General features: G+C 40.0%; 1 protein-coding gene across 1 annotated transcript; it reads left to right on the top strand.

Moving 5' to 3' along the window:
* Nucleotides 1-8,505, top strand: csf2rb (colony stimulating factor 2 receptor subunit beta). The gene is made up of 15 exons (XM_080905290.1): nucleotides 1-23; nucleotides 1,510-1,706; nucleotides 2,065-2,182; nucleotides 2,281-2,459; nucleotides 2,550-2,704; nucleotides 3,207-3,351; nucleotides 3,583-3,715; nucleotides 3,839-3,993; nucleotides 4,744-4,877; nucleotides 5,042-5,222; nucleotides 5,340-5,433; nucleotides 5,570-5,636; nucleotides 5,768-5,847; nucleotides 6,080-6,242; nucleotides 6,995-8,505. The coding sequence occupies exons 2-15, from the start codon at nucleotides 1,601-1,603 to the stop codon at nucleotides 7,421-7,423; spliced, it is 2,139 nt and encodes a 712-aa protein (XP_080761416.1). The 5' UTR covers nucleotides 1-23; nucleotides 1,510-1,600; the 3' UTR covers nucleotides 7,424-8,505.
* The last annotated feature ends 3,778 nt before the right edge of the window (nucleotides 8,506-12,283 follow it).

Here is a 12,283-nt window from a genome sequence, read left to right as displayed (position 1 = left end):
ACAGCCTTCACAATCTATGGTAGGTAAGTGAGCCATTTATTTTATACACCCTTGCACTGTGTTGGAGATCATGGGTGAGCTAGGAAAGGGGTGAATGCTTGCCTCTCACAAGTGCTACTTTTTCACAGCTAGAAAATCATGTTGCTATATTATTTTAAAAGTTAATGACCTCTGATGTGTGAGCATCAGCCCTATTGAGAAATAATGATAAAAATCCACAAAAGTCAAATACACAGGTTTGCTTTTTGGGCTTCATCAGAGCTCATTTTAAAATGTGTTGAGCTCATGAAAGCGGACATGAATTCCCAGCATATGTCATCCTGTGACTTCTTCTCCTTTGATTTGCTCAGAATTTTCACAATCAGATGAGAAATTGGCTGAGACTCTTCAGAAACATGCGCACTTCTCTTTATGAACGCTTAAAATATCGCCCAGAAAATACAGTGAGTGTACAAAATGAAAAAAATAGCTTAATACAGTAACATACAGGTGTTTCCAGGTGCTGTGGGGTTTTTTGTTTTGTTTTTTGTTTTTTTGTTTTTTTTTACATTTACATTTTTTACTTGTGCTATTTTCTGAAAATCATTCTGTCTTTGATTTCAACTCAACTGATGGTTTCCACTTCTACAGTGTGGCCTACTGCACCTCTGACAATAACAGGTTGACAAGGTTGTTTAGTTTCAGAGTGAATACTGGATTCCCACATTCTCCTGAACGGGGGTTCCCCCAACCTTCTACTGTAAACAGCAGCTCTAAAGGCAGAAGTAATGCCTGAGTGACCCTTAAAATCCCCCGTTGATATTCTAAAACAATGTACTGAAGTCTTTTTTTCCCTCATCTTTCTGTAACTTTATTACCATTTCAGGTTGCATTCACGTTTTTTATGATTGTACATCAAATTTTATTTAAACATGTTGAGGGATCAATTAAAAAAAATGACAAATGCATTTCACAAAATGTCATTTTGATTTAATTTGCATTTATTTGTCAAAAATGTACAAGGTTTTACTGTTTTTACATTGTCAAAAAAGTGGACGCAACATGAATCAATTGATTTTCTTCTTGCAATGTGGGTAAAAAAATTGATTTTTTTATTTTGTGTTTTTTACATTTAGTCATTGTACGGTGTTTACATATCTTTAAAACATAAAAAACAGACATTTAAAACAAAAAGAAAATGCCCACCACCACCCCTCACTCATACACATACACATATACAAACACCCACACATACGCACACAACTTAACCATACATATGTGTGGCGGTGTGTGATCCCCAGTGTGTTTATTTCTTTTTATCTGCGTCTATCACATGTGAGAAAAAGAGATAAGAGAGAGGCGGATGTGTGGTGACATCCCACAACAAGCAGACACTCAAAGCGGAAGAATGCTCGTAGTGTGGTCATGACTCATTTGTTCATTGTTTCTAGTAAATGAACTAATTCTTCTCCCCTCTCTCTCTCTCTCTTTCTGCCTCGCACACTGCCCTCTGCTCCGACTTGTCTTCAGACTTCTTGATGATATCAGTAAAAGCAGTTGGGCAAGTTTCGTGAGGGCAGCTCATAACAAAAGGGCCACCTTGCCCTCACTGGGCGCAATAATGGTGCCTCTCTTCTGGCTTCTGCTTTTGGCAAAGCTTCCTAAGCTGGCTCTTTTCTCCGGTTCAGATCGTTGTGTAATCCAGGAGATCAACAACTCACAAAATGGTAAATATATGCCCGGTGTAATCCTTCAAACAACTACATTTTTAATTGTTTTTCATTTTTATTGTACTTTCATTTTAAAATACAGTGACTTTTGCATATTTAGCTTATAATAGTTTTTCATGCAAATCGTGCCATAAGCACCTAAAATCTGATAAAGGTTCTGAGGAAAAGTAAAGCAAAAAAGGCTAACTGTCATATGAAATGTATTTTGTTATGAAAGGTGAAGTGTAAGAATATCTTAACTGTTTTTTTTTTTATATATAATTATAATCATTTTGAGTTGAAGATGACTAAAGATTACAGGAATACAACAAAGCGACTGCCCGATTACCTAAAATGCTTTTCTTTTTCTGCTCAGTGTCTTCAATACTGGAATCATTACAATGCCATAATAACTACATGTCCCTTGTCCACTGCAAGTGGAGGCAACACATAAACACACAGTTGGAGCTCTGGGTCGATACAGGATCTGGAAGGTAAAAAAAAAAGGGACAAAAGACGTGAAGAAGCAAACAGAAAAAAAAGATACATGGGACGCCTTTTTCAAGGAATAACTGTGTTCATGTCCTTGCAGGGAGGTGAAGTGTGAGCCATTTGATCCTAGAGATGCAACTAAGCACAGGGATGTCCGCTGTAGATATAAAGCCAATGCATTTGGCATCGGCTTAAAACACACCGCCTTCTTCCTCCAAAACAAGACTTGTCTCTCCTCCTCCTCTGTCCAGCACAAGACTCTTCATCTTTTACAGCACCGTGAGTTTAACATTCATTCTGTTGTGCTTCCTTTAGCATTCAAGTGAAACTAAACACTCAGGGATGTTGTGCGCGTTTGCATTTTTACAGTGAAAGCGCTCCCACCAGCGAATCTCTCCACGCACGATGCAGCTGATGGTGGCCGAAAGCTCATTTGGTCCAGCCCCTACCCTCCCTCCTCATCCCTGAACAAAAACCTCACCTATCAGCTCAGCTATAAGACGCACAGAGAGGACAACTGGGTGGTAAGCATCGCGCATGCAAGCTCATAACTGGATTGAAAATGCCTCATCTTTGTAGCACGTCAGTTTAACTGAAAGGTCGAAAATAGAAACCGAGGTAGCATTTAACACTCTTCATACTTCCTTGCAATATATTTAGCAATAATAATGAAACCAGTGACCTGATGCATATAAATCACATTTTAGATTTCCTCTCACAGGAAAGCTTCAAACCTACGAGACCCTCGAGTCAGAAGCCTGGCAGCTTTAAAGAAATAGAAAAAACAGATTAGGATACACCTGGGGAGGTTCTGAATTCAAACATAAGCATACTAACACATTCACAGTTTGGATTTAAACAAATAACGCAAACATACATTTACATTCTAGGTAGCTAAAAACCTGGAAAATAAAATAAGGATGCACATAGAACTCAGTAGCTGATCCAAATACTTTTTTAACCTTGAATAAATGTCAACAAATAAATATTCCATAAGCCACTCACAACACCTGATTCTCTTTGCAGACTGTGAATGTCACAAACACCAGTATGACACTTGAGAGGCAGCTGTTGCGTCCAGGTCACAGGTATGAAGCCAGAGTGAGGGCCTGGGCCAGCATGGGCCTGTGGAGTGACTGGAGTCCTGTGGTGACCTGGCACACTAAAGAAGGTAAATTAAAGAAATCGGTTCAACTTCAGCTCTGAATAAATTGGTTGGCATGTTTAATATATTGAATAATTTTGCACAAGTAGTGCCTTTTCCTTCTTAAGGAGACCCACACTCTTATCTGCTTTCCTCACATTTCTAATCTTCTCCCTCTGTCCAATTTTATTGGTTAGAGATAAGTCTGGGGCTTTGCAGCTGTTGTTATTAGCTCTTTTTTTCTCTCTTGGGCCACAGACTTTGGGCAGCTTCCCACTTTGCATTGTGTACTGGACGGAGAGAAGGAGGTAACATGTAGCTGGGAAGTGAGCAGAGAGCTGGCTCACATCATTACCTACCAGCTGGCCTGTCGACACAATGAGAGAGCGCCGTAAGTTGAGCGTGACGCTGGCAACACCACCTGGCTGGAAATTAAAAATGCACCTTCATCATTCGTCCATCCATTTGTCAGACCGTTCGTGTCATTTCCTCTGCTTTCAACCTCTGCTTTCAGGTTTGAGAGATGTTGTTTGAACCCAGCAGTCACTTCTGACCTCACCAGGATGATGCTGAGGTACAGCTGCACACTGTCTGTCACAGACCCAGAACATCTGCAGCTGAACCTCCAGCCAACACACAGTGCCAAGAGTTTTAAACTCTACCAAAACAGTGAGTAACCATGTGACTGGAGCTACAGCATTCTGGTCGGGTGCTCCAACCTGGGAATAATTCTTGTTCTTCTAAATTCCAAATCCACACTCAAGGAGCGCTTAGAAAAAAGGGTCTTGATTGAGTAGCCCCACCTACTGTTTAAATAGCACTATTGCACCCATGCCGTACCCAATAGACTGTGTACCCAATATATATGTATGTATATAGATAGATAGATAGATAGATAGATAGATAGATAGATAGATAGATAGATAGATAGATAGATAGATGCTTAAGACCCCTTTTGGTACTTTCCACTACAGTCTGTCATGACAAAACAAACAAGCACACACACACACACACACACACACACACACACACACACACACACACACACACACACACACACACACACACACACACAGTAACTACACCCCGTGGGGCTTATTTATTGGCATAATGCATTCCCTAAAGTTAACCAATGAGCTTAAGAATGAATGCCTAATGGCTCAGACGTGAAATCTAAAATCTAATTTTACCCTAAAATTTAATAATACCCTAAAAAATTAGCATGGGCTAATTTTAGTCTTTACAGTAATACAAGTCCTTACAGGTTGGTGGGCAGTAAGATTAAAGTCCCCACTTGGCAAGATAAACACTAAATCACAAGGCAAAAGCGATACCACACACAGCTGTTAAATATGCATAAAACTTTCCACAATAACTTTAGCTATAAACGAACTTCTCTGCATTGCTCTTATTCCACAGTTCGTCCCAACCCCCCACAGCATGTAAATGTGAGGGAAGAAGACAATAACTGGATCGTGAAATGGACCGAACCAAACAAGAGTCAAAAACACGGCCTGTATTATCAGGTCCTTTATTACAGGAAACAAGATGAGGTAAGAAGCCTTACTATCAGTGTTTGTTTTTTTTAATCTTGATAATTGCATTGGAATTCATTCCCATTAACTATAAAAGACGTACTAATTTAAAGGTGACGTAACTGAAAAAAATAACAAAAAATCAGGTACATATATATATTATTTATTGGGGTTTTTTTTAGAATTCTTCTACGCTACTGGAAGTAAGGGATTTAAGTTCTTGGACCATCCTTGGAAAATGTTTAGCCCCACTCCAGGATTACCAGGTCAAAGTTAGGTCATTGGTTGTCCCTGGATCAGGTTCAGAGTATAAAGGAACCCCATCAGAATGGACGGATCCTGTGGAGTGGACCACTAATGAAGGTTTGTGGGCTTTACTTTCAATATGTTTAAGCTTAAAACTTAAAAAAAAGAAGCATATCATGATTCATGTCATTCCCCCAATAACACGATCATTAATTCTGTTTTCCGCACCAACAGTCTGGTCCCCCACAACCTGGATCTATATACTTATCACTGTAGCAGTGGCTCTAGTCTTCCTCATTCTGTACCGCACTATTCCAGCTTGTCGAAGGTACATTATTTGTGTAAAGCAAAAATTAACTACTGCCATCAAAAGTATAAATAATGCATTTATTATGTTCTAAATTCATAAGAATGATTTTTTTAAATGATAAATTAACCCTATTTGCATAAATTTTAACCACTAGGAATGTAATTGGGTGGGTGGACTCAGTTCCTTCTCCAGGAAAAAGCAAAATCCTGTCAGAGTTGATGGTAAGACTTGTTCAGTTTACAGTTTGCTGTTTTTTTTTTGCTACTTCTTTATCTTTATATAAATGTTGCACACTTGCTGTTTTTATATGTAAATGTGTTTCCTTTTTTCTCTACATCTATTTGCGATCCAGTCCCCCGGCAGTCGGACCCTTACGCAGACTGAAAAGCTGTATATTTGCAAAGTGCAACAACTGGACGTCTTATCTACATGGTAATATGTTTCACACTTGACCTGTCCGGAGGTCTGCACATTTTTTTTTAGTAAAAGAAAACACTTTCAGCATCAGTGATACTCTATAGCTGTTCCCTTAGATAACTCACACAGACAGACCGTTCAGTGCTCCTGAATGTCACCAATCACTGGGCGTAGCTCCCAGAAAGTGAATTGCAAAATGACGAGCTGTTACATAAATCAATAAAATTCTTATTTTCTTCCCCTGTAGCTCATCACAAGCTTCGCTGTGGCCGACCAAGGACACAGAAAAAAAGTGCCTGGATCAGGATGAGGGTTGCTGGAGCTGTGATAACCTGCCCTCTCCTACTGAGGAGGTTAACGTCTCTGACACTTCTGCGATAAGCTTCACCGGGCCATACATCCTCTGTCGGGTCAGCTGCTCAGAAACTCTAACCAAGTCATTTGTCATGTGTCCAGAGCCTGAAAACCAAAAACATGAAATTCAATTTATATTAAACTAGCCTTAATCAATTTTGCATATCCACATACTGTATGGACAACTTTACTTAATAGTTTTCTTGCTAATAGTTAGATGAGAAGAACACACTTTACACACTATATTGTCTAGAATTTTAGATAATTTCTTAATTAGGTGCAATGATAGAAAGTCTCTGGTCCTATTAAAAAAACATCCCTGTAAGCTATATATGAACTAGATATAGCCACTGTGACATTGCCCACTGGTTTAACGACTGATAGCCTGAACCTTTGAGTTTTAACTGCAGCAGTTGTTGCATCAGTAAAAGCACAGCATGCAGTTCTGGCACTTTGTTTTTATTTTTTCCAGAACAGACACACAAAACAGAATGTCACCTATAGCGGTGATGGGAAGTGCCAGGTTAGCAGTTTCCCACTGATTCCGGTGTTTGTGCTAAGATTTTTGGCCGCTTAATTCACAGAGATGAAAGTTGTACCAGCCGTTTCATCGAAACAGAAAGTGAAGATGTAGATTCGTAGAAAAACACCAAACTGTGCCCTTCATGAATGTGTCAAATAAAACTGTGTTACTTGAATCTATGTATAGCAAACCATAAATGAGCAAACATCACTGGTAAAGATAGAAAGAAAAGAAAAATTAAGGCATTTGATTGAAGACTAAACAGCACTGTTTCTTATCTGACAGTCGCCGGAGCCAGCCCCCGAGTCAGTGAGTGTCAAGGATGAAGAGATGGACACAGAAACCCCGTCAGATGACTCTGCATCGCCTTCTCCTGTAAATTTCACTCTTTTCGGCGAAGGCTATGTGTGTCTGCCCAGACACAGCAACTCCAGATCCACACAGGACCTCATGTCCCACTGTGATGAAAACACGAGCACACACTGGTGTGACAGTGCTGAGCAGGACCAGAGGTGCAATGATCCAACACCATGGCTCGTTAACTCGGACATTAAGCCTGGCTTTAGCGAGCCCACCGTTGGGGGCAAACCGCCAGAATACACGCCAGGACCTTTCACCCACTGGCCTGAAGGGGCCACCGTACAGGCGTCAGGGTACTGCCACCTCCCCACAGCCTTCATGCAAGAGCAACGCGCTAGCCTGCATAATTCATAGGAAGATTTTATCAAAAGAGGACCTATCACTTTCTCTGCACACGAAACAACTTTCTTTTTGCATAAACTTTTCACTTTATTCTGAGTTACTGATGCTTCAATGTGAAAAAAAATTCCTTCTAGCATTTTTGAGAAGCTTTGTGCCTGTTTTTAATCTTAACTGACAAAGTGGCTCCATAGTGTAGTGGCTTATAGAAAAGGCGAAAGATCTCAGTTTTGATCCCAGAAGGAAATGCAAATGACTCTGGAGTTGTGTCAGGAAGAGTATCCAAAGAAAAATCAAATATACTGAAGTGTAGTTTAGTGTCTCACCATTTGAGGGCAATAGTGAGCCAAATTTTGTAGGTGGTCTATAAGCTTATGAGGGATAGAATGCAATATTATAGGAAGCAAACTAAGCCTGTTCTTTGAACTTTTTTTAGATAATTTCCTGGCATAGATGGGGATGGTATGTAATCCAAACGTAATCCAAAAAGCAGCCATGCAAAACAGCTTTCGTGATTCTCAATGCATTCAATTTTTGTTCTGCCTGTGTCTAAGCGTTGCACCATCTTTTCAAATGCATGGCACCATCATTTTACTTGCCTGTGTAATCTTTCAGCGTAATGACAGCCTTTCACGCAGGATGTGCACATTTAGCCGCAGACTCTAAGAACTCAGTTGAAATTTAGTCTTCTTTTATTACTTCCTCTAATTCCTTGTTGCCTTCACAGCTGAAGGGACGCAACTATGTGAACTTAACATCATGGAAACAGTGTGTGCTGTACGTTTGCCAGCTGTAACATTCACTGTGGTCATGTACAATATGCGTGTTTTGCACAGAGGTGTCTGAGTTGAGACCTTGTTGTCAGTGTTGGAGCCTAAGTGTTGCCAAAGGTGTGTAGAACATGTCATCTGCATTGTGATGTGCTGATTGTGCTAAGATAAGCATAACCAGTGCCGTGTGCAAAGGTTTTAGTTTAGAACTGACGTCAGCAAAGGCACAGAGACGTAAATCTAAACACATAAAGTCTATTTTAATGTAGGTAATGGCAATCAAAGGTGAAGGAGCACAACTCTGCCTGTAAATACAAAAGAACAGAAAATAAGAAACGTTGGGCTGCCAAACTATGTAATATATATATATTATAAATGCACTCTGTCTGTGGATGATCTTTATGCTGAAGGAAATAAACTTGTGTAAACTGCTGTCAGCTGTAATTAAAAGAATATTATATTTTTGCTGGGTTTCTGTCTTAAATTCAATATAATGAAGATGTGACCGAAGGTCCTTAAGGTAGAAGACAGTTTGACACAGTGAAGATGCAAAGAAATATCAAAAGTAAGATGTTACTATTACTGATGTACCATTATGAGTACGGCTAATATACTGAAAACACTGATGCATTGAAGTGCATGCTTTATTATGGCAGCTGGTCAAAACTAGACTATAAAAAACTTTGTAGTTGTCCACTGGATTCATTCAACTGTGATGAGATTTCCAGTTCAAGACGAACTGAGTCTGCATAATTCTCAGACCAGTGTGTTTCAGTGTGGGGACAGTGTTCTTTGCAGTGCATGTCTCTCTGCTTTCTCCAATCATAAGCTGCATCTCTGTAGCCAAAGCGCTGATAATCCTTCTTCAGGTTGTCCTTACTTTGTAGTTAAATTCATTCGCATGCAATACTAGTAATTCTGGATTCCTGTTGAGCAATTTTATAGCACTTAAGCATTATAGCATTAAATATAGGTTCAGTTTAGGCTATTTGGGGCATTTGTTAACTTACTCAATAGCTAACTCAACAATTGTTGAGATGAGTGTTGTGTGGCCCAAATATAATGACAAACATTGCAACTGGCTTATACAAGGTGTACTTGTGTTTTGCATTGAGGCAGGCAAACTTACCTGTCCATTAATGAGATCAAATGTGGCCCATAAAAACAAGGTGAGGAAAATTCTTTACAATGTAGTTTTTTAAAAGCTAGGAGTAGGTGTGCAGCTACCTTTTCTTAATATAGCATGGCTTTTTTTTAAGGTTTTGTGGTTGATTTTTTTTTTCAGCTAAGTGTGAAAGTACCATTTATAGTCCAGCCATTGTTAGTGCAGTACTGTTACTGAGCAAACATACAGAGGTATGACCAAAGCAAATGTAGGCTGGCATTGTGTTTATTTGTGTTTTATAGGAAAACCCCCCTACAAATTTTAAGTTCAGGTTTAAAAGAAATGAAATGTTGTGCAGCATAATTGTAGTTGTGATCATTTGCATTTTAACACTTTCATATTCCTTGCCTGTTTTTTTAATGCACAGAAGCATCCACGTACACAGAGACAAAGATAATTCGTTTGTATTTATCGTGTTTTGCTGAAAATGGTTTTGTAAATTGGAACAGATTGTGTTTGTGTGTATGTGCGTGTCTGCGTGTCTGCGTGGTGACTGTATTTCTTAACCTCACACACCGGTGTTGGGAGGATCACACACAGTTTCACAGCGTTATCTAATTTATTGCTCTGTTTATTTTCCCATCTGTTTGGCCTGACAGGACTGCAGAGAGTTTTCAGGGGCTGCTAGTTTCTGAAAGCAGGTGTGAGTGTGTGTGTGTGTGTAATACACAGAGTCTGTGGTATGCATGCATGTTTTAGGTCGCTATGCAACATAACTGTATCAGAGTCACCTCGTGAAGATATTGTGCTTCGGTGATCAGTGATTTGTCTCAGTGTTAGTGAACTATAAGATTGTCACTCTGTTCTCTATGCAGAAAAAACACAATGGTGGAATTCCAGGCATGCTGATATCAACTTCCTGTGTTTTCAACCCATCGTTAGGTACAACTTCCTGCCTGATGAGATCGAGGATCAGTTTGACATTCGCTAACTGAGAAATGATGCTTATGTTATGCTTACACACTCATTTATTTGACCTGCAATGTGTCCGTGGAAGGTGAGGGGAAGGTGTTTGATGTGTTTTCCCAACATTCCAGGCTTTTCCAAATACTATGCCCCAAAAAGCAGACACATTCCTTGGTCTCACGGTCGTCGTCACGGGCCTATTGTTCTGAGGCCAGGGAGTGAGTGACGGACACATTCATATTAAGGAGAAATGGAAAGTGGTCGAGATAAAGCACCAAGGTATGTTTTGATGGAAAGACCAGACTGCTTAATGACGGGGGTATTTGTGTGGTCATCTGTGTACGGCATGTCCCTGTCCTTTGTCGTACATAAAAACAGGAAAATAAAAGTGCTGGAAGGTGTAGGGGGTGCGTGGCGCCACACGGATGCTTGTGTAACCTCCTGTTCAAAGGCCTCCTGTTTCCTTACTACTGTGCATTGGGGAATCTGAGCCATACCAGAGCACACATACTTATGACATGTCTTTCAAAGCAGCCTGGACATTAAGATAGGTTTTGTCAGTCTTACTTAAGTCTCCATATTTGCAATCTAGATGATGAATGAGTGCGAGTAAAAGAATATCTCAAAAGGATTTTAACTTTTTACACAATTTTCCCTTGTTTGGAGCAACCAAATGGAACTTTTAATGCTTTTAAAGGAAAAAATGAAGACTTTATTGAAAACTTAATATCGCCTAGTTTCTGTAAATATATGTATTTAGCATATGGCTAAAACAAATTCAATCATAATCCTAGCCCTAGTTGGCCAGGTGGATGTAAATAAGATTAGAGCTGCAGCTAGTTCTGCATGGTTGCACTCTCCCAAAGGTCCCCACATGTTTGAGTGCCTGATTTCACATGCACTAACCTTATGAGGGTCACAAATTCACTAAATTTACCCAGACTTTGTGAACTATAACCCTACTGAACCACTATAGTTTCAGCATGTGTTTTTCTGTCAATCTCCCAAGTCTATCAGAGCGCTAACTTACAGCCAAAGCAGCTCTGAATCCTGACATAACTAGCATTATGAAACAGGATGGTCAAAATTTGGGTCATGATGTGTTTAATTTGCATTGAAGCATTTGTCAGGTTTTTGGGTCATGATTGTTCATTTATTAGTTCCAGTGGCTGTGTGCTGGTTAGGTAATTGTGTTGTTGAGACCTAACAAGCCATAATGTCCTTTAAGGTCAGTCAGTCAGCTATGAGCAGTCCCGTGCCTTTAGTCCCTGTCCCTCAGAGACACTCCCACTCTGCTACGGTGGCTGACCCCTCTATGTATGTGAATGAGCATGAGCACTGCCTGTGTGTGTGTTTGTCGCAGTCAACAAGCCTCAGTGCACGACTCTCGCCTGTTTTTGTTTGAAGGCTGCGGGGGGTTGGGGAGCTGGGTGGACACCCATGGAAAAACAGGCATCCCACCTCAATGCTGAATTTGGAGATGGCCTGCTGTTTAGGAATAGTATGCCTGTGCAAGATTGACGGTGTTATAGAGGGGGGCTGGAAGTAATGCACGAATCACTGAATCACATATGGAGATACAGAGCAAACCCTTACATAACTGTCATTTTTTACAGGCGCAATAATATGAGATCCAGCGTAGTGATTTATGCAGATTAAGGCAAAACGACAAGGTCTTATTTATATGCACTCGCAGCCACATTCAAATAATCCCTTTAACCCTATACTATTCAGGACATTAGTATTTATTATGTCAAGTAATTCCTTGTATGACTGATATGATGACAGGAGCCGTGATGACTTATTGGCTCGATAATTCACAAACATACCAGTGCAGCTGGCTGCTGAGTTGGGGAGTTTTTGCAGCCAAGAGTCAAATGGGTAATTGTGAAAAACAAACTACAGAGAGAGTGTGTGCCAGAGTTCACCTACAGTACATCAACCCCCACATTTTCTTCTCTTGCTTTTTTTTCCCCTTTCTTCCTCTCACACTTTACAAACCCCACTGTACATTTCTAAATATACAAGGTAAGG

Source organism: Rhamphochromis sp. 'chilingali' (assembly GCF_963969265.1).
Source record: "Rhamphochromis sp. 'chilingali' genome assembly, chromosome: 15".
In the NCBI taxonomy this organism is placed as follows: domain Eukaryota; kingdom Metazoa; phylum Chordata; class Actinopteri; order Cichliformes; family Cichlidae; genus Rhamphochromis; species Rhamphochromis sp. 'chilingali'.
The sequence above is the reverse complement of the archived record's forward strand: the minus strand, read 5'-3'. Positions and strand labels throughout refer to the sequence as shown.

What these genes read in the sequence shown, in the direction of transcription:
- csf2rb (XM_080905290.1), top strand. Translation starts at nt 1,601, where the DNA reads ATGGTGCCTCTCTTCTGGCTTCTGCTTTTGGCAAAGCTTCCTAAGCTG. An exon ending in GACCTGGCACACTAAAGAAG is followed by an intron (nt 3,352 to 3,582) that starts GTAAATTAAAGA and finishes CTTGGGCCACAG; the next exon opens with ACTTTGGGCAGCTTCCCACT. An exon ending in ACTATTCCAGCTTGTCGAAG is followed by an intron (nt 5,434 to 5,569) that starts GTACATTATTTG and finishes TTTAACCACTAG; the next exon opens with GAATGTAATTGGGTGGGTGG.